Here is a 22500-nt window from a genome sequence, read left to right as displayed (position 1 = left end):
TGCTATTTGCCCCAGTCTGTGCATTCTGCCCACTTTCTTTGGAGTCCTCAATTATATAAGCTGACCCATCAGGCTGGTAAACGATCTCCCCGGTTAGATTTTCCACGTCACTGTCCTCTAACTCGCTGATCTCGCTCTCGTTGTCACCCTTCAGGACCGGAAGGCGGGCATTCGGGCAGTGGTGTTCCATGTATTTCTGTAAACTGGGAAAAGAAGTAGCACATTCGTTGCACGGTATCTCCTTGGCTGAGGTAACCTGAGTGGCAGCTGCATTCTCGACGCCGAAACCCAGCAAGACTTCACTTTTGCGCTCATCGGTTTTCAGGTTGTCATCTGTGGAGCTGTTTTCCCTGTCAGGCTCCATCCCTGCAACTTTCTCTGGCACCTCATTATCAAGTTGTGCCGTTCCACATAGCTTTGATGTGCTCTGCCCATTTTCCTGCCTTGAGATAGGAGGGGAGTCACAGGTTTCCATGGCAATTGCTACATGGGGATCTCATTTCATCCAGCCTGTCAGGGACCTGGATAAAAAATAAGGTGAGAGGAGCCATTTTTATTAAATAATGACACAGCTCACTAATAGCCCATCACTAATTTACAGCTGCTGTAAACTCACACTATCTAAAAAGGTGAGGGGAAAAACTTAAAACCAGCGTACCTATCTATCACAGACAGACTTTGTATAAATGTAGCAAAATAAGGTAGATAGCTATCACAGGCATGCCTAGACATCCAAAGTGTTTTTGAAATCACTATGAGCATTCATCACAAATCTAAAATTCATATCAGTAAGCTGTATTTTCTTTTTCATTCCTGTTTTCTGAAAACGGATAGAACATACGTAAAAGCTTTAACACCCCCTTTAATAGAAATCTAAATGGCTTTCATAGATGACAGCAGGAATAAAAGGACAACACAAATAACTTGTAATTTTTTTTAATTTACCTTTTACTTTATCAGGCAGTGACTAGAAGGGGGGATGAGCGTGGGAGGGAGACCAACAATAAAGGAGCCTTAAAATGAGAAATATTACAGTCACAGGCAGCACGAACCAAACTCTTCTCTGGTTTTCATTTTGCCAGTAAATCAGCTTACTACAAATCTTCCTTGTGCAAAAGCTCTCAGCAGGTATCTGGCTGGCCCTGATTAAGCACCAATCACAATTCTTCCCCACACTTCAGTCACCTCAATAGGCACCAGAACAGAAATTAATATTTACTGCAACCAGTCCTATCATCCTAGGGGACAATCGTATTCGCTCTGTTTTTTTTTTTCCCCCCACTGCAATACGTAATGAACACCATTCCAAATACCGTTTTGATGTTATCAATCCCGGTGAGTTGCCTGGCTCTCAACCACTGTCTCAATCAACATCTCCCTTGGCTTAACAAATCATACCCAGGCACTACTGATGAAAATACTTCAATCTTTTTTTTTTTTTTTTTTTTTTTTTTTAGTTTTCTCCAGGCAAGCATCTTAGGCCATAAACTCCTTTTGTTGAGAATAAGATGCACTCTACAAAGCCATATCAGTTTCTGGTAGCACGGCAAGGTACCAGGGGAAAGTTGGGCATAAGTTGGTAAAAATGCGTTCCCCTTCTGTGTGTGAGTATGTATGTGTGTGCCCACTTGTGTGTGTACCTGCAAACCTCAGCTACTGGAATAGCAGCTTAATTAGGGCTTAAGCTTCTCTGAGTCCCTGCAGATCTCTCCATTTGCAGAATGATTCCACTATACAAGAGAGTTGAGTGGTCTCAAACTTTAGTGCTTCTTTTCTTTCTGTGACCCAGGCACCATCTTGATTTTATGACACAGGTAACCCAGCTTCTTTCAAATCTCAAAACAGAAGGGAGTCAGAACTTCAAAGCAAAAAGCCCTGTAATGTAAAAGTATCAACACTTTCACGCGCGCTGACGATTTCTGAAACAAGGAAGGTTGACGTGGCTATACTGCATTACGTGTTCCATTGGGGTCCTGGCTATACTGCATTACGTATTATATTGGGGAGGATGGACACGCAACGGTTCACCCTGGATGCCCCTCCCACCCCTACATTCTATTGTGTAGACTTCACAGTGGCAGAGAGCTAAGAAGACAAACATAACTCTGGGCTCATCAATATTACTAGGCATTTTAGAAATTCCTTTTCAAAAGTTCTTCTAGAACAAAGACATCCTTGAAGGTCACTGGCATATTAATTATGAAGAATAACTTCTTCATACTCTCTTTACTGTAATCAAATTTCATCTTAGCTAAATCAGAGAGGAAGTCATCAGTTTCAAATGCATCAAAAGATCTGCATAGATTGAAAATAAAATCAAAATTCGTTTTGGTATCTAAGATGGTTAAAATGACATTCTAATTGCTTACGAATCAAACATCACAAAGCTTAGTGTGTAATTTTAATCATTGAGGAGCTCCAGGTTAATTATCCTCACGGCATGCATGCAGCTTTTAAAACCCTCTGAAATAATCTGATAAACCCCCAAAAGCGTTAAAACCTAATAATTTTCTAATTAGTCCACAGACATTAATGTTTACCTTTGCATTTACCAAATCTGTACAAGGAATACATACTGAAGGCAGCCAAAATGTCTAAAATAGAATCCCTTGACGGACTAAAAGATACGATGAAGGCAGGAAGAAACTGGAGAGTTGGAGTGGAAGCAAGGTGGTAAATAATTCTAAATTAATGATCCTAGATTAAAATGTAAAGTTCCAGGAACCAAAGTAGTTTTTCTTTTTTCTTTCCTATGATAACTTCGGCAGATATGTGGAGGAAGATTCACCTTAATTACAAGAGTGAGGAAAGTTCTCAAACACTGTACAGTTTTGTAATGAAGCTTCTGAGCTATTTTTATTATTTGAATTCTCTTTTACCTGCATGCCTACAACAGTTCTCAGCCTACAAAAACACTTACTAGAATTATTACACACATGCTGAATGCACCCCAAATGAGTTATATGTAATGTGCAGTTAATAATTTTGGCCAGATGCCAAATGGATTCTGCAATATTTCTCTATATGAAATACTGCAGAGTCTATTCATGGACTCATGTCAATATTTCTCTAGATGAAGTAGATCCTCTCTTTTTATTTTATCTTAACAGAGCCAGAAGTAACTTTCAAAAATGTAATGACATTATTGCTATGTGAAAAAAAAATTATGAAAACTATACTGCAGTGTCCATCACAGGTCACAGCAATGTGGTAGGATATATTTTGTTACAATACTCCCACATAACTTTACACAAAATTGCCTGTCAAGTTCTTCTCACAAGCTACACATTAATCAGAAACTAAGTCAGATACATAGCAAGTCTTCTCTGCAATCAAATTTACACTTAATTCCAAAAGCAACAGTAACAAAACTATCTGAACTGATAGAGCTAGTAATAGATTTACCTGATTTTTAAATTTGTGGCCATAGACTATGACCATGGCAGTGTTTACCAGCATGTTTGGATGGAATCGCTTTAGTTTGTGCGGTTAAAGTTATTTAGATCAATATGTACCGTGACACTGAATATGATGCTAAGTGATTTCACTGTCACCAGTGTCAGACAAGATCTTTCTTTTATCAACATGTCCCACTTAGGAAATTTACACTAAAGTTTATAAGTCCCAATTAAAAGACCACAAAGACAACCATTTAACGTAAACCACAGAATTCATTCCAAAATGACTGCATAACAAGTAAACTCACTGTAGAAGTTGCTTCATCCTTTAAGCTGCTTTCTATTTGGTCTTCACCAATTTCTATTCTCTACTGCCATACGTTCTATTTAAAAAAAATAAATCACCCAAGTCCTCAAGAAATCTCAAAGAGAAAACCTAATATAATTTTAATGCTAAATTCAGAACAATACATACCTGCTGGTCTGCTTAGAATACGTGTACACAGTTTTGGGTATTCTCAGTAATTCACAAGATCAGTGACTTTGATCATGTAAATCCCTTTTTTGGAACTAATGGACAACATGCAGAAAAGAACTTTTATTGCTTGTTCTGCCTTGCTTTCGTCCTGCAGTCACTGCTGCCTAAACTCTTCTCTGCTAAATGACCAAACCCACCTACCAGGAGGCTGGCTAATGAAAGGGGGTGCTTTCTGAACAAGAGAAGAATTCCTTTGCATTCAGAAAGCAGAGTTCCCATTAGAACCCAAAATCAGGCCAGTTTTACCTCTGTTTTTTAATTGAGATTGTCCCAGCCCTCCTCTGTAGCACAGTGAGACAGTGTTTGTGAAATGATTAAAAAGAACGTGATCTGATCCAGAGGACAGAATAATGGGAAAGGAATGTTAGGTTAGCCACTCTGCTAAGTGCTGGGAAAGAAGACCACTGTGCCCCTTTGCCTATTGTTTTTATTCTCATCTGCTCTTTAGCCAACTCATAACACTTTGAGTTGCAATTCCATTTTAAACGGGTTAAAAGTTGTCCACTTACAAGGGAATTTGATAACAAGTTACAACTCCTAAATATTTATATTTGTATATATAGAGAAAATAAATAAAAATCCTTGAATTATATCAAGTTTCCAAAAGGTCATCACTGTCTCTGCTGTGGCCTTTTCCCCATCCCAAATCCTCTATCAATATGTCATAGTGAGTTAGGCAAAGACAAAAGAGAGGCGCAGTGTGAAAACGGCACATATATCTAATCCTGACAAAGCAATGAATAGACCTTCACAAGTATAATTATACTTGTTTATTTGTTGCCACGTACAGAGAACTGATGAAAAAATCCATCAAAGTGGTATTATGCAGACACCAAGAGCTTCTTTTCTTCGGTTGCTAAAGCCACATTGAAGCTTAAATTCCTTATTGTTAAATTCAGAAGAAAGAAAGAAAAAAAAAAAGATTTTTGGCTGGACTTTTTTTTTTTTTTTTTGCATCATTTGCTGACAGATCTTTTGTGTCCTAGGCTGTATTAGCTCACACTGCTACCTCATTTTTACCCGTGCTGGAATTCATAATTACAAACTACTGTACAGAAGCTTTTAGAAGGGTGTGGTGTGCTGACCAAGATGAGAGGGTAGTGAAATCTGGCTTTTGATGTATATCAAAACACAGGTAAAGTACCTGTGTAGAAGCACCAGTTACGTCAGAATACATATTTGATCTCAGTCTTTTAAGTTGGTTGCTAGTGGTTTTCTTTACTCAGCTTTCTCTGCAATTTGTTTATTTTAGTATATGTTCAGTATCCCATTAAAGACTGCATAACTTCTTCCCCATTGCAGTATTAAAAACGTTAGCAATAAAGAAGGCAAATACAAGGATGTCAAAGGATTGAAAATATTGAGTAAAAAGATTTCAAACCAAAGTATTAAGGGACCATTATGTTCCAATAGACACTAAATTACATAACTTAACAAAAGCACATTTTTACAGATGGGGGCGGGGCAAATAAGCTTTTTTTTTTTTCTTGCAGGATAGAAATATATCAAAGTAAAAGCAATCTGCATAGTTAATGTTTGTGAGCTTTACAATTTAAAACAGAAAAGCTGTAATTTTTCCTTGCTGGCAATCTGGAAACACTCTGGAGTTAATTACAGCTGATTCGGAGTGAACCACACAAACAAAGACCAGTCTATGTCCAGACAATTATACTGCATTAACCAGCTTAGAGCTTCCTGCTGATGTTTCAGGGGTCTTCTGTTACACCCTTCTACCTTCCCAGCACGAGAGAAAATGCTTCTGCAAGAAGGAATTAATGAACAGAGCTGCAAAAGAATGTGTGACGACCTCTCCTGACACGGCAAAAACTTTCCACCCATGTCACGACAAAGGGGAGAAGGTAATTAAGTTTGAATAGAAGGATGTAACCAAATATAGTAAGCACCTAAACCAAGCACATTTTTAAAACGGGAAAGTTGACAAAGACAAACATGAGTGTGTAAGTCAATGAAGTCATTTTCCCCTGTTTTCCTCTCATTTTTCTCATTAAAACCTAAATTAGCTATTCAGTGCAGATTTATTTCCTTCTCATAAACAGGACCGTTATAATCGATGCTTCTGCCTCTCGTTTTTTCTTCCTCTTCCTCTCCCTCTCTTTCCAGCCTCATTTTCCCTCATTCTCTCTCTCATCTCTAAACCTCCATGGACTTTAAATGACAATTACATGTCATTAAACACATGTGTTGGAGAACTAAAGAGGAAAAGTACTCTTTGCCAATGGGTCCGATAGTTCTTAATTTGTTTAGTTGTGGGAAATAGGAATTTTACTCAGTTTTCTTCACAACTTTAATCAAACTCCAGCTACTTTCCTTAGAGAGAAATCAATAATCTCTCCTTAACCAAATTACACCATTATATGACTCATTTTATTTGTTTGCTTCAGGAAAATTTCATAATCAGTGAGCAAAATGGGCCTAATAGTTTAGCTATCCTCTGTAAACAAACTTTGGTCCTTTTAACCAATCTAGTTGATTTCTAATTTTCTTATTCATTCTAATTGAAAATGAATAGTTTGCATTGGTGTGAGAAAGGACATGAACTGTAATTATGTTCAGTGCCTCTCTCTGATTCTTTCTTTGATACTGTTTTGCCAGTATTCCAGCTGACATTGGGGCTTTGTAGTGATTGCTTCATTAAAGGGTAAGGATGTCCTAATCAGCTAAAGCATTACTAGAAAGCTGTTGTTTGCCAATACTGTGAGAATATACAGACCTTTTTTTTTTTTTCTTGCTTTTGCTTTCTTTATAGAAGAAGAAGGTACCTCTGGATGCTGTTACCCAGTCATACTTAAGTATTAATCATCTTCCCTTTGTCTCATCTATGCAAAGTAGGATTAGAGTTAAATGACTCTATGATCATTTTAATTTTTTCCCTAAATAAATAATAATCTACAAATCAATCAATTGGTGTTATATTAAAACACATATAAACATACTCTCTGGAAATACTAAAAGGTTGTGTAAACTACCCTCATTTTACAAAGCATCTCAATGAGGGACAGAATCATTTTCCCTTCTCAGACCCTTCTTCCTCAATCCCTACTATATTTGAAATTTCAAGTAAATAAAACTTTGAAATAGAAAGTCTAAACATGGAACCCTTTAGTTTTCCTTGGAAAAACATGTACTGAATTAATCATTTTTAAAATTTATAAATCATATTTGCCATGTTTTTTTAATATGATTTCTAGTCTTTAAAACGTAATTGACTAATCTCTCTGGCATACACCCAATTTAAGAGTGTTTAGTTGATAATGCTTTTAAGTTGTCACATAGGAACACTTAAAAAATTCATCTTAATTGGTTTCATTAAGGTAAATATAACTATAGAATATTTGGCTTCAGAAACGTACTTACCAGACTAGTGAAAACCATTCCACACATACATTTTTCTCATATACAATGTGAAGACAATATATCCTAACATATACATGCATTTTTTCTTCTTTGTCTATTAATATATAAAATTCATTATTGAAATACTGACAACTAAATATTTAAATGGGGAAACAATTGTATAGTTATTTGTATTTCATGAGTACCACAATATGATCTCATAACCAATATAGCATAAGCATAGTAGTGTAAGTATATGCTTATTTTTTTTTTTTTTGAAAAATGTCATTCCTTGCAGGTTAAACCTACCATAATTATCTTCATAAAATTAATCACAGGTCAGGTATTCCAGCAAACAATCCTATTCCCAGGGCAATGATTTCAAACAATTCAAAATAGTTTTAATGCAGAAAGTTATATGCATAATTTCTTAAATCACTACCAAGTGCCCTCTTACTATCCAAGACTCTTAGGTCTATCAAATGCAAGTCTCTTTTTATATCCCATGTAGATATTTTAAATTATTTTATATTAGAAACCACATTAGGACTAACATAGGGAACCTAAGTGGAATGAAAGGTTTCTTCTGGATGAAGTATTGACAAATTTATGTTTGATCACTCAGATTTGTTGGTTATTTTATTTCTATTATGAAGAGCCTCTTGTTTGCTTTTTGTGTATGTGTGTGGTTTGTTTGTTTGTTTGTTTGTTTGGCCTGAAAGTTAATTTGACCACTGTCCATAAGTGAATTGCACAATTCAGTAATTAACTTTTGTGTTTTAAATGTATGCACGTTAATTAAATTTCATTATAAACAAACAAATGTCAACCATAATTATAAGCTCCTTGGTTTACCCACATATTATCCCTTTTCAAACAAACTTGATGTCAGACAAATTAAAATCAAGCAGCCAGCAATTTTGAGTTGAATTTTACATGATCTGCTGGTAACCTGATTACTTTAACTTCAATATCATTACAGGAAAAGTATTTCAGGAAAAATAATGACAAGAATTCCAACAGGAGACAAGGTTAATTGTATTGATTCAAAAGATGCATGTTCATAGGAACCATGTTGAAGGAATAATGTTATCTCAAATCTACAGTTTCTATTAAAATAAAATTGTCCAGCATGAAAGAGGCAATTAAGATTAGTGTCTGCAGAACTAGAGATACTAAGCTAACTAACTAATTATCTGGGCCCAATTATCTTATACTTTAAATAGAAAAATATCAGTGTGGAGCAACTATAAGGCATAAGGTTTGCAGGTTTATTTACTGACTGGTGTATCTGTTAGGACCAAGAACAAGTGGAGCTGTCAGGACATAATGAAGGTAAATGATTAGTTAGCACCAAGCCTGAACTCTTCTTCAATGCAATAAGAGTTAATTAAAGTTTACCACCAAACATCAACCAAAGAAGGATGTTGATCAGGTTTCAGCATTAAGTGCAAACAGACAATAGTTGGCAGCAATTAGTGCAGCTATCAAATGACATGCAATGATAATTATACATTTAAAACTGCTAAAGAGCTGGGGGGAAAAAAACTAATCAGCCTCTTTGACGACAAATACTCAAAGGGCAGGAAACAGGTATCAGATTATTTCACTTTAACACTGTAAATCAATAGAATTAAACAAGAAAAGGCTGTATGGGTACATTATCTGAAAGAGAACAGTTCACTGGATCCAAAATGAAATAAATCTGCTAGTACTGGTCTCTAAAAGATAAGAACTTCTGGAGCTAAAGAAAATCAGTTACTTTTCAATTAAAGTTTCAGAGTGAAGTCTGTGTAAAGAAAGTTTAGCTTCTGGGTTTTGTGTAAACCCAACAATGCAACAAGTATTCCAGCATAATTACTGTTATTTAAATTAAGTATTAACTTCCACTCTAAAGGTACTGTCAAAAGTGCTTTATGCCTGAATATTATCTTTGTGCGCTCGAATACTACCTCCCTGAAACATGTTTAGGTATTAGGGTCAAAATTATTTTAATACAGCTAAATTTAAAACAAAAGCCATGTATACATATTTAGTGTACATTATGGCAGGTCTTCCCTTGATGCCATTCAAATCTACGACTTCAATCTTCCCGGAATCAATGAGACTGCATATAACACATGCCTTAAAATACTTTTAATAAATCATCTCATTCTTTACCATGGTTTCTGGCCTGCAGCCTAGAGCATGTCTCCAGAAATGTGCCCATCCTCATGACCCCCACCTCTCCATTTTCCCAACTAATTCTGTTATGCTAAGGATTTGTACACAGTGTTGGCTAATCCCAATATTTCCCTGGAGCTAAATCTAAGCCATGGCCGACTCCCAGCACAAAAATATCTTTCTCCAAAAGCCCTTTCGCCCCCTTCAGCACTCATACACTCATTGGTCCTGACATTTTCACTTCAGCCATGACAAATGAGCTGATGACTCTGATGTGATTGCACGGGAGGATGGCTTTATCTAAAGATATATCATTAACTCTCATCACCATCTCCTAATATGGCTCTTCTGGGTTAATGTGTTGTGAAAATTTGAGGAAATTTTTGTGTAAATATATGCACTTTAAAGAGTAAGAGACCAACTTCATCAAAAGGAGAAAAGGGAAGCCAGAGTGGACAGGATCAGGGAAGGGGAAAAAAAAAAAAAAAAAAAGACTAGCATTAACTAAATGTTGCTCTGGGGATTTAAGTAACTCGACTCAACCTCTGCCCCAGCAAACCAGCCATCTGACTGTCTCTTAAAGGCCCCTTCCCCTCCAGAGGGGCGGCTGGATCAGAGCATAATCTGTGAAGTGGCACAAATAAAGCTTCTCAGAAAAACACGGCTAATCAATCTGCAAGCCCATTTCTTTGTTTCTACCTCCCTCCTCGTGTAGGACAGATTTTAATTCTCGAACCTTTAATTCCCTATGTTACTAAATCTCTCTAAATTCATTTTAATGGAAAAAGGGATTGTCAAAACCCATTTCCTTCCGAGGTCATTGTCTTCTTCAATTAGAAAGGAGCAATCTTTTTCTGACCATTATTAAATGTGAAACTCTTCAAGCTTTAAAAAGAGGGGAAAGGGAAACTTTTCCATTCAGCATGAATGCCACAACCTTTAGGTTAAGTTAGAACCCAAGTTCCAGTTACACAGTTCTCGTTATACTATGGAGTGTACAGAGGAGATAACTGTTATAACCTCTTCTGTCAATTCATCTGAGAACGCTCAGCCAATCAGAGTCGACTGTAGCATAACAGACCTCGGGAAAGGAGGTCAGGCTTTGAGGTAAAGTGCTATTCACTACTGGACCATGCAAGGAGCTCTTTATTCCTGTGCTTATTGGCATCAGTCCCCCTTACTAGAGCAAGAACAAAGCCAAGTGCTCGTGTGAGGTTTATGAATAAATCAGAGGTGAGCCACTTTAAGGGCTGCCCATGACTTCCTTGTTGACAGTGAGCACTTAAACAGGCTTCTATGACCAGCAACTTCTGGCAAACCACAATGATTCCTAATCTGCACCCTGTTTCATTTCAAGAACTAAGTGGCCCACCCCATTTTTCCTGCAAGTTTTCACCTTTCAGGCAATTCTTGTTCTATCTCGAGCAGTTTAGCTTTACAATCCCAGAGCAGTCAGCTGGCTCTACGGTCATCATAGAAATTGTACCAACTGAAAATCTTCCTTTGCTTGGAAGAATCCCACAAATGAAAAAAATCTCCAGCATAACAGAAATTATTCTCATCTTAATATAGAATCTTTGGATATGGGAGGAGCTCAACCAACTCAGTTGAAAAATGTTAAATGATTTGCTGAAGGACACACACACACACACACACACACACACACACACACACTAGATTCTCATTGTCTGTGCCCTGTATTTGTGTGATATTTCCTGGAAATTTCTCTGAGCTTCAGTTTCCTTATGGGTTAAACCAGGGGATTGTGCTATATCCCTTCCGACTCCAACAAGCTATGGTTCTAATACAAAAACCCATTTAGATTGTGCTGGAAGATAGTTTTCCCTATGGAATTTTCCAAGACAGACCCAGATGTTTTTAAGGTTGCATTTTTTTTCAATACCTAGATTTCAAGAAGAGAGGCAGATTCCAGTACTAGAGTAAACTGAAGTGTTTTATTTATGTTTTTAATTAACAATCATATTTCTTCATGTATTCATGTATTTATTGAGGATATTTACCAAGGATTTGCCAATATTGTCCATCACTGTGAATACAGGGATTAAACAGACATGGGTGCTGCCCTCATGGAGACTGAAATTTATTTGAGGAGAAACTTAAACAAGCATCATGAAAAATGCTAAGATGCTAATTATTTTCTTCCAATGAAATATATCCTACCCTATCAGTATTCAGTAAATGCTTAGCCTTAAATAAACGTGCTTCAAATAAATGGTTAAGTCCAGGGCCACTTATAAATGACCAGAACGTAGGCAAGGCACACACTTTTATTTTTAAGAAAAACTTGAGCAAAGATTGTGAACTAAATATATATTATAAATGTCAAGCGAAAATCAAACTCAAATCTGGGAAATTACTATCCAAAATACACTTATATTTTCCATAAAAATATAAAGAATAATTTTAAGTGTGTATCTTACATGTAACACAATGGGAAATTATTATGAATTTAAAAATCAAAAAGAAAAACCATAAGAGAAATAGATTTTAGTTTAGAGGATCGAAAAATTGTGTTTATAAATTTATTAACCCTTATCGTGAATCTTATCACCTTTGAACCTAGGTCGTCCTCCTCTGAATAATTCACTCCTATAGAAAGATAAAGGACTGTGATGTCCTCCATGAGATAAGCCAAGAGGAGACTCATAACTTGGCTATAAATTTCCCACAAGAAAATTTAAGGGTTCTATAATATTACTGGGTTATTAATAACTGGATCTTTTCTCTAGGTTGGTATAAATTTTGGTCAGCAGGGTGCCATGTAAACAGTATTTATTCTTCTTTCATGGCATATCAAAATATCATAAGATCAAGTATATAAAAAGGTGTTGCTATGACATCTAATCCAGTTTGGGGAAAACCTCTAATTCAAAGGCTTTCAAACAGGTAGGGTCAGCTTCAATACTGAAATAAGATTTGTGGTCTCTTCTATTATTGTATATAAGGGACAGTCTGGAATTTTGAGTTCCTATGGATAGACTAAGGTCTGAATTATTTTAAAACTGTTTCTGTTCTAATTTGCTTCTTATAAAAAGATCCCAGAAATGCATTAAAATCATCTAGAAACCCCTCAAAACCAAAGCAACTTGTGATGATGGAGTAGCAAATAATGAGGTGGAGGCGTATCCACCTAGATGTCATCTAGGTATTCGTCAATGAGAAAACATGAGAAGAAGGAGACTACCCTTTGGTCCTACCTCTTAGGCATCCCCCTTGACTAATTCCTATCTCCCTCCCTTGTCAGGGAGAGGGGCATCTCTATTCATAAGGTCTATGTAGATTTGCTTTATCAAGTACTCTTCAGTAGAGCATTATATCAAAACCAGCTATTGACAATAAAGAAAAGGAGAATGAAGGATATCAGGCCCTGTCCACGTTCACTTATTTTAATATGTCCACAACAGTTTAGCCTTAGGTAAGCTCTACAGCAACTCTGAGATACAAACGAGGAATGTGAGGCTCAAAAAGATTAAATAACTTTGATAAGGTCATCTATAACAAGAATTTAACCCAAGTGTCTTACAGCTCTAATAAGATTTCTATTGGTCATTGAGTTGTCAAAAATTGGAGTAGATTTTCAAATATCTAAAACTTAAGTTAAACAAACTCATTTAAAAAGGAAAAAGGAATCCAAAGTAAACAGAATCAAAAGAATGTCTGGTGTTAAACTAAGTGTCATTCTTTCTCTACTTTATGCTGCCTCTAAAATGTCACAGCTTTGTCTTTACTTTCCCTCCACAAAATAAAAACCTTTCTTCTTCACACTGTGTTCATTGTTATCAAGAATACATTTTAAGTCACTGAGATCATTAGTACTTTTAAGAATTGTAGACTCATCTTGACCATACAAAGTACCTAACCTAACCTCCTACTTAACACAAAGACATGCTTCCAGTCACAGTGGTAAGAGGCCATCCAGATTCTACTGGTCTCCTTTCAGTAACAGAGAACTCACTCTCTCAGAGGAGACAACATCACTGTTGGATTATCATTGCACATTTTCCTTTTCTTCTCTTCCCCATTTCCACCACATTTGTATTCATTCACAGAACAAACCCTTTTCTAAGCAGCCAATATAGTTGAGTGACCATTGGTCCTAGAGCTGGGACAGCTGAGTTCTTGTCCTGACATGTTCCTACCTTGCTGGCTGACTCAACGCTTACTTCTCCAGAATTCAGTATGCCATATTTTAAAATGAGCTGGTTGAACTGAAGAACTATAAGGAAGTTTCCAGGATTTAGCCCTTTGATAGTTTCCAGTTGTCTTACCACCCTACCTGCTCTTTTCTGTTGCGATCGTGTTGGCCACTTCTTAGAAAATGAAAGAAATTTAGTCTACAGAGGAACACTGCACAGGCTACCCCTATAAACACATCTAAAGAGGAAAGAGAGACATTAACATGGAAAAAGGGTAGGGGTGTGTGTGTGTGTCTGCATACACACTCCTAGTTTGTATCTATTAAACCAAAGGAGATGACTCACTCTCCATTCATTAGTGGGCTCAGGAAATTTTAAGTATGAATTGCTTTATTCCTAAATGTATGGGGGAAAAGTACTACAAACTATATATTAGAAAATCTACATTAGTAAAGTCTTTCAGGTTTAATAAAGGTACTTTGAGATATGATTGGGCTTCTTCAACTTATTCTTCCAATCAGGCAAATTTTAAGATTCCTTATAAACTTCCTTCTTAGAAAGTTTTGTTGTGTTATTAAGAGTACAACCAGGTGGCATACACCAGCTCATATGTTTTTGTACTTTAACATTGTTAAAGCTATGGATTTCCTTTCTTCTTTACAGTGAAGGAAAAGAATTTTATGGACAGTTATAAAATGCATATTTTAACCCAAAAGTCGATTTTCCCTGGTTAAAATGATTTAGATCTGAGTAAATGCCTGCAGAACGCTTTCTGTTTTTACAGCTAGAACACAATGGAACCTGTAAACTTTGTCCTAGAGGTACGTGCTATAATGTGTACCATTCAAAAATTATCAACTGTGCACTGTCGTCTCCCCAGGACAAGCAAACATTAGAAATGATCAATCATCTAAATATATGATGCTAGTGTGTGAACCCCTGACCTGAATGACTAAAACACCTACTCAGGACTTGTCTTGGACCATCAGGGCATTATGACACATTAACTAAGTCAAGCTGCCCAAATTCTTAAATTGTATTTGTTTATTTTTTCAATCTCTAGAATGTTAAAGTGGCTGATTATACCAGAGACAAGCTGCTTGCCAAATATGACTTTAGTGTCAAGCCATTTTTAGGTTGTGTGCGTATATTCAAAAGTGCCCCAAAATGGCAAACATTTTAGTTCACTCACAAACCTTGAAAAGAATAGGGGAGTGGGGAGCGGCCATTCCTGGACTGAGGATTGTATGTCAAACGTGAAACCGTATCAAACTTTCAGGGCGACTTGTGAACCTCTGAAACTAGGGAATTAACAGAACATCAAATCCAGCAAGATCACAGGGGGAACAATCCATATACAAGAAAATAATGCCATTGAGCCCTCATTAAAAGAGCATTTTGTCCTTAGCCATCAAAGACTGTGAGTGCACTAAGATCTTGGTTATATCATCAGGGATAACTAAAACAAGTGCCAAGAGAAATTGTGCACTTTTAGTTCTCACATGTGTCCATCTGTTCACATATAAACATATATTCTGCTTTCTGTCTGATTCCTAAAAATCTTGATATCAGAATACCCTGGGCTTTTGCCCATTTCCTAAGAATGCAGACATCACATAAGCTACTATTAACCCATGTGTGATCCACTTCCATGGTGGCTGGAAAGCTGCCAGTTACAACACATGGTGCTTGGTTAACAATGTCTTAAAATATAAATGAATTTATTTTTTAAATTAACACATTTTTCTTATGGAAATACCTTAATAAGCCCTGCTGCATGTAAAAGAATAGCTTCCATGTGGATTTTTTTTTCTTTTAAGATTTTTGCAAGCATATCCATAAAGTTAACCAGGAAAGTTTCTGAAACAATCCAGAATTTCTTGACAATTTTTCTAAAGGGCTCTAGTAAAGAATTTTGGTGACTTTATATAACAAAGATCAAACACTTTTCCCTTACAATGTTCTGTACTCAAGAGGCAACGTTTACACTTTAATTTATGTGAAAACACTTCTGATTCCGCACGTTTCCATGTAACCATCTTAACAGTACTGAATAGCAACTGAACAGTTAAAGTGATGAGGCAAATAGAAGTTCTACAATCTAGTAACGAAACAAGTTAGGTTAATATCTGGCGGAATCTTTCAATCCTGCTCTGGGGTAGCCTTCAATGGCTCATTTGTGGTGACCCCGAGCCGGAAAGAGCTTGTTTAAAATGTATACATATAAATAATTATCCACACTGTATTTGATTTACATATGTACAAAGGAACCAATTCCCACCTTTGAAAGTGTCTTAACACTTATGGTATTTTAACTGCCCTAATTATGGTTGAAGAAACATCATTAAGAGCCCTGATCACGTTAACTGATAACCAGTTACAGCCCTAACTAGTGACAAGGGAAAACCCCACTGCAAATGTTTCCAAGAGTACTTAGACACTTTCAAAAAGACTTATCTCTAAGTGAAATACACAATACTCCTACAAAGCAACATGAAGATGAATTAAATCCTAAGAAAATAACTCTGTATCCTCTTCCACCAGGCCCTCCCAGCCCGAGAAGCTGATAGGCCACTCAAAACACTTAACATTGCCAAAAAATCAGAATACACAACTCTTTCCCAAGTGAAGTGTTCTACCAACTGAGACAACTATTTATAGCCGATAGGGTAGGGGATGGGGGAGGGAGCACCATATATTCCATTATTAACTACATGAGATATCCACACCATACTATTGGCCTCTTCTGAAATAACTGTTTTTGCCAGCAAAGTGCTGGGAATTCTTGATACCCAATAGTCAATATTTGGCTAGCCTAGCATGTTTCTGAAAACTCTTCTATATACAAACCTCTGTTTATCGTCCTCTAGCTGCACTATTGTCATACATATTACTTCCCAGTGATGATGAAAACTCAGGGCATCTTATAAAGTTGCTGAAATCTGAGCCCCTGCTTGTTTTCTCAAGTCTTGGACAAACATAACTTTAGAGCGAGCAGAGCATAGGCATAAAGAAAGAGGAGCCTGCATTTTCATCTTCCTTTCATCTCGGTCATTCAGTCAGCCATTCAGAACCCTATTCAACAGAGCTTTTCATTATGCAAAAAAATGCTAATCCTTTTCCGATGCTTTCACACTTGTATAAACCCCCATTCCTTCAACTGAAAAGCAATTATATCAGTTTACCTTTCTGTCAAAAACAGGATTAATATTCCAATAACAGAATTTCCTTTCTTCTCCTATCTTTCTGCTTTAGGAAACTAGAGATTATTAGTAGAGGCATTCGTAGAACAAGAATACATTATTTTAAATATGATTATGTGAACCAATGAGCGGGAAAAGGAGAAGAATCATAGGGAGGAAAAGTCCTTCAGTTACAGCAGAAACTCTTTTCTGTGACACAACTGACCTTTCCTTTGCAGATGCCCAAAGACGCGGAGTCTCACTCTGGTCTATTAATCAGAAACAAATTATGAAAGAATGTAGCTGGACTGGTTGACACTATCCCATCTTGGGAGACTCAGTCACAGCCTAGTAACAATGTCCTCTTCATGGGTAATGAACAGCCATGACAAATGGGGCAGAGAAACTATTTATTTGCATATGTAAATTCTCACACAAGGGAAACATGTACAAACAAGTGTCATTGTAAGGTGGATTAGGCAAACAACGCTTTCTTTTTAGGACATTCTGCAGCCCAGAACATTAGTCAGCACAATTAAACCAGTCTCCATGGAGACTAATGAAATTTCACCATGGTATGAGTTAAATTAGATAGCTAGTTATGTGTTTCCACAATCCAACTTGAAATCCATTATTGTTTCAGAACAATACAGCAATTGTGCCTAGCTGATCTTTGCCAGCTCAACAAGCTTCTAAGTTGACAATTTGCATATGTTAATATAATTAAGCACTAATTACATGAAACTTGTACATATTCACATGCACTTTCCCTGGGCGCTTTTCAGTTTGAACCTTGGCAAAGTCTTTAACCCTTAGAATGGTTTGAGAGGAAAAAAAAAAAAAAAAAAAAAAGAAACTCTGCCTGTGGGTACAGCCCCTAGGCAGACACAGAAAGGTTCCTCATTTATAAACACAAAGCTTAACCTGGCTTCTCATATTTCTAACAACAATGACAGAAAATATTTTGTGAATGTGCTAGGGACCAGGGATAAGAGAAAAGGGATGGGGGGGTGGATTCATCTTTAAAGACTCATAACTAGTATCTTCTCATAGGTAAGTAATAACACTCATTTCAAGAAAAATGTTAAGGAAGAGTTTGCTGTCACTGACATTGTCGAACGTTGGGAGATGAAAATGATTTGACAACAGCAAAAACAGCAAGTAGAAAAGGAAAAAGGAACCAGCAGCACCTAATGAGCTTTACATAAATATATGCGGAGGCAATTAAGCAATGTTAATTACTATGACAGCAGTTAATTGAATATAATTAGATATTTTAAGCCACTGAATAAAGCATAGTTAAGATTAATTTTATTGAGATTAATTGTAAATAAGGATAGATTAACTCTGTGTTTTGACAGGCATAAAAAGTAGTTCTGCAAATGAAGCAGGAGCGTGGCCACCAGTCCAAAAATCATATATTATTTTAATGTCACACCTCAGAATCATCTCCTCAATAAACATGACTTTTCAAACCCAAACAGACAGGAATCTTGAAGAAAAACAAACAGCTTGCAGAGATTAAAGAGCCTTTTGTCCTTTTTCATGTGCATTTCTTTTAACAGACTAAATTAAGCGAGTCTGGTGTACGTGTTTTAGGAAGGAACATTTCACACTGAATGGAAAAAATGTTCTATCACATATGAAATTCGTGCAGCTGCGCGGAACTTGGTCCAGATGGTTTTAGACTATAAAACACCCCCAAATGATAGACAGTAGGCCTTCCCAAGATTATGTGATAAAGTCACAATCTTTTATTTTGACCTCCCAATTTTCTGCTTTGTATTATTTCCCATCAAATCACATATTTTCTTTTACAAATGAGTTTCTCCAAGAGGGTTAAAGAAACATTGCGCCTACTAAGTGTTAGAAATAAATGTTAAGCGAATGGAGGAAGGCCTCTATGAACAGATATCAGCTAAATCACTCAGCCCCAAAATGCAATGATAGCCATGACAACAATGCAAATGACAATACTTGGTTATTACAATGGTTACTAGAAATATTTCTTGGGAAAAATAGTGCTAGATGAAAATCCCTTCCAAATACTTTTACACCAAGCTAATCCATGCATACTCTTTAAGAAAATGAGCACAGTCTTCAAGAATGCTGAACAAATCACTAATAAGAGAGGAACTTCAATTGATTTTGAAATAAATCAATAGGTGATTAACATAATATTTTTAAAGCAGCAGAATGTATGTGTGTGTGTATCTCTGTATATTACATAAACATACATATTTCCAACACTTCTTAGCTCTTAATCGAACAAGGGCTTTATGCTGTGGAGCCTGGCTCTACATTGCCTCACAACTTCTTTAGGATGCCCTTGGTCTTTATAACAAAAATCCTAAAATGGTCTGTGAAACAAGACTACGACGACAAGCCATTCTGCAGTGAAAGATTTTAAATCATCCAGCCTCTTTTAATAGACTTGAGACTTATTGAGGTAGAAACCATAAAAAATGAAGAAGGGAAATTTAATCCCTGAAATATTGATTTGCACATTAATATCATATAGGCAGAGGGCAATTTGGCTTCGTGGAAATGACACATTGTCGACCCTTGGTGAAGTCAGAGCCAATCTAACTGCTGAACATGTCTGAATCTCAAGAGTTATTAAGGGCTTCCTTCTTGCCTTTATGACTTTTCTTCAGCCTACCAATGCAATCTTAAATGTATTATCTTTAAGAAATAATTGTAAAACCTCAGGGGTTTTCCAGTTAATGGAAGGGAGGCCAAACCACATCAGATTCTGAAATGCAACATTAAACCCTTGCAATCAACAAAACCACCTCAATTCTCATCCATCCAGTGCAGGATCTAATATTGTTATTAGGGATAATCAAATTTCATTGTGTAAATTTAGGCTCATGGTCAGAATGGAAGCAGTAAATTCTGCAATATTAAACAGTGATTTTCTCAGCCTCCTTTATGTTTTCCTTTGCTGGGACAGCATCTTTTAAAATAATCCAACTAGCTCAAAATTAATGGGCAGATCTGGGCTCATCTGCTAAAAACTGCAAAAGATTACAATAAAGCTGAGCGTGTTTCCTTCATTTTTAACTTTAAGTGGCAACTTTCACTTCCTAGACCCAGAGCCCACTCTCCCTGCCTACCCCACAATTGGGTGCTATTGCTTTGACTTACACAGCTGGTTTACCTGACCTTTCTTTGTTCCTTAGGTACATCTCACTTTTCAGATTTATGGTATTTCCCCCCATATTTCATTGACTCTATCTTCATTGACAAAAAAATGAAAACAAATATGAGTTTACTTTTCAAAATCCAAAAGCAACCAGCTACTGAATAAATACACAGTGATACTCTCTCCCCAGTTTATGCCATAAATATTAGAACAGTTTTTTTTAAATAACTGTATAAACCTTATGAGCCCCACACTGAAGCCAGGTGCAAGAGGTTAAAACAGCTGGCTAGCCATCTTTTATTTTTGTGTGCCTTCCTGCTGATTGAAACCGCAAACGTTGAAAACTATCAAATATTCCCTTAAGGATTTTTTTTTTTTTAAGAAGAGGAAGGAAAAAAGAAAACCTTCGTTGTCTTTAATATGCTCCTCCGTGGAGAAGAAAAGCTCTAAAACACAATCAGTCACAGAGATTGTGAAAGAATCCCAATCCCTCCTTTCTGTTGTATTTAAACCATCTTTTCCAACAACTTCTAGACACAATTGTTTTTATTCTCCAGTTAGAAAAAAGAGGGAAAAAAAGAAAGAAAGAGAGAAAGTCTGAGCTTGCTCTGTCAGTTTTGCCAGTAAATATAAAGTAAAACAAGTGTTGATGGCACCGAGAGTGTTACATACCCGGGCTGTGTTTTTGCATTGCTCTCAATGGAAGCGATCGATGCCCGTGTCACTGTCGCGTCCCAATCGCAGCCAAGTCTCAGCCTTAATCTAAGCAACATCCGAAAAGGCAGCGGCAGCCGCAGCCTCTCCCTGACTCTTCCATCCATCCACCCAACTAAAAATATAATACTACATATGAGCTTTAACCACTCCACGTTTATAGGGATCAAGCCACTGAAAATCCAGGAGAACACAATAAAAAAAAAAAAAAAAAAAAGCCCTCCTTCTGTCTCTTGTCTCTCTCTCCTCTCTCTTCCTCTCTCTCTCCTCTCTCTCTGTCTCTCCTTTTGCCATCTACATGATCCTTGATTAAACATGGAACAGAGTTAATAAAAAAAAAGCGGGGGGGGAGGACTGAAGGAGAGGAAATGCAACTGTCAGAAATAGGGACCGCCAGATTTCCTGGTGAACCTGCCTCTCTGAGTCAGTGTCAATCCACCATCTTCCGCCAGTGAACTTGTCTTTGGGTTTTTGTTTTGTCTGGGGGGGTTGTTGTTGTTGTGTGTGTGTGCTTTTTTTGGAACGGGGGAGGGGAAAGGCAAGGTGGGGGCTGGCAGTGGGGGGGGGGAGTAGGGAGACCGTGTGTGTCTGTGAGTGTGTTGAGTGTGAGTGTGTATGTGTGTGTAGGGGTCGGGGTGGGGGGGGACCGTCTTCGCGATCTGAACCTTTGGTACCTACAAGGAGGGTGTCTCACCGAACGGTAGCTAAGACCTCACCAGGACCGCGCGGAAGCGAGGAGTCGCGGCCAAAGGCGCCCGCCGGAGCCTCGTCTCTGGGCCGGACCCCAACCCGAGCGGCCGAAAGGAACCCCCCGCCCGGATCACAGGTAACAAAAGAAATACAAACCAGTGCACCGTCTTCGGGACTGGGGGTGGGAGGGGCAGGGTGGGGAGCCCTCTTTAACTTGGGAATCGGCAGAGAAACTTTATACAATTCCATGAGAAATTTTATTATCATTTTTCCGACAGAAAAGAGCAGAAAGAATGGGGGGAGGGGGGAACGAGATAGAAGTAGAAGGAAGGCGAGACCCGACGCATTCCTGCCCCTCTTCCCTTAGCTGCTCCCGGCCGGAAGGCGCACTTGATGCCGGGAGAGGCGAAGAAGGTGAAGTTCGTTTGTAGACCTGGAACCTCTTTGGGGGGTGCCGGGGAATAAATCAGTTCTCACAACCGGCCACAGCCCCCCCCCCCAATACACACACACACACACACACACACACACACACTACTACACACACACACCCCTTGCCCTTCGCCAAAAGGAAAGGAAAAGATTATTGACCCCGAGCCGCGGGCAGCTCTCCTCCGGTCTAAGACACACCCGGCAGCGAAAGCGCCCCGAGAGAGCTGCGGCCGCCTCCCGGGTCCCTGGCCCCGAGGCCCGGCGATCCCTCCTACTAACGGACCTGTCTGGCGTTCGCCGGCGCCCGGGTCCGCGCCGCCCGCGCCGCCTCCCTCTCCGGCGGGCGGGCGTCTACCTGCAGCCCCAGCCCCGGCTCGCGCCCCAGCCTCTCGGAACCCCCTGCCCACAGCGCACGGAGCCCCGGGCCTCCGCAGCTCCGGCGCGCTAAGCGCCCTTCGTAGAACTTGAGCGAGGGAAGAGGGGTGGTGAGAGGAGGAGAAAATCGAGGCTGAATGGGAGGGGAGGGGAGCAGGGAGAGAAGAGGGAGAGAGGGGCTCCGAGTCCCACCGACCAACGTCCAAACTTTCGGAGGATGGGTGCGAAGGAAGGGTCATCCCGACCGGGGTGCGGGGGCGCGGGGGCTCGGGGGCGCGGGGCGACCGGGGGCCCCTGGCAGTGTCCGCGCCGCCGCGGAGCTGACAGCTTCCCCGCGCCTCCAGAAAGC

At 38.4% G+C, this 22500-nt stretch overlaps 1 protein-coding gene and 1 long non-coding RNA gene across 7 annotated transcripts in view; one reads left to right on the top strand and one right to left on the bottom strand.

Annotated features, from left to right (window-relative positions):
- Positions 1–22500, bottom strand: part of ZFHX4 (zinc finger homeobox 4) — a 179686-nt gene that overhangs the window by 156408 nt on the left and 778 nt on the right. For 4 of the 6 annotated variants that reach the window (XM_060116571.1, XM_060116565.1, XM_060116568.1 and 1 more), the window contains exons 1-2: positions 20613–20927; positions 1–521 (exon numbers count right to left, since the gene is read on the bottom strand). The exon at positions 1–521 is cut by the window's left edge and continues 2112 nt beyond it. In XM_060116571.1, coding sequence (XP_059972554.1) covers positions 1–475 — 475 coding nt within the window. In that variant the 5' untranslated portion in view covers positions 476–521; positions 20613–20927. Of the gene's footprint in view, positions 522–945; positions 1010–20612; positions 20928–22500 lie in introns of those variants that run through there. The other 2 variants (XM_060116567.1, XM_060116566.1) reach the window with 2 other exon arrangements.
- LOC132501089 (uncharacterized) overlaps positions 21299–22500 on the top strand; it is a 36925-nt gene continuing 35723 nt past the window's right edge. Inside the window, exon 1 of the long non-coding RNA XR_009534131.1 lies at positions 21299–21480. This is a non-coding gene — a long non-coding RNA (uncharacterized LOC132501089). The remainder of the gene's footprint in view (positions 21481–22500) is intronic.

This window comes from Mesoplodon densirostris, chromosome 13, assembly GCF_025265405.1.
Source record: "Mesoplodon densirostris isolate mMesDen1 chromosome 13, mMesDen1 primary haplotype, whole genome shotgun sequence".
NCBI classification, from domain to species: domain Eukaryota; kingdom Metazoa; phylum Chordata; class Mammalia; order Artiodactyla; family Ziphiidae; genus Mesoplodon; species Mesoplodon densirostris.
This window is presented reverse-complemented; position numbering and strand designations above follow the sequence as displayed.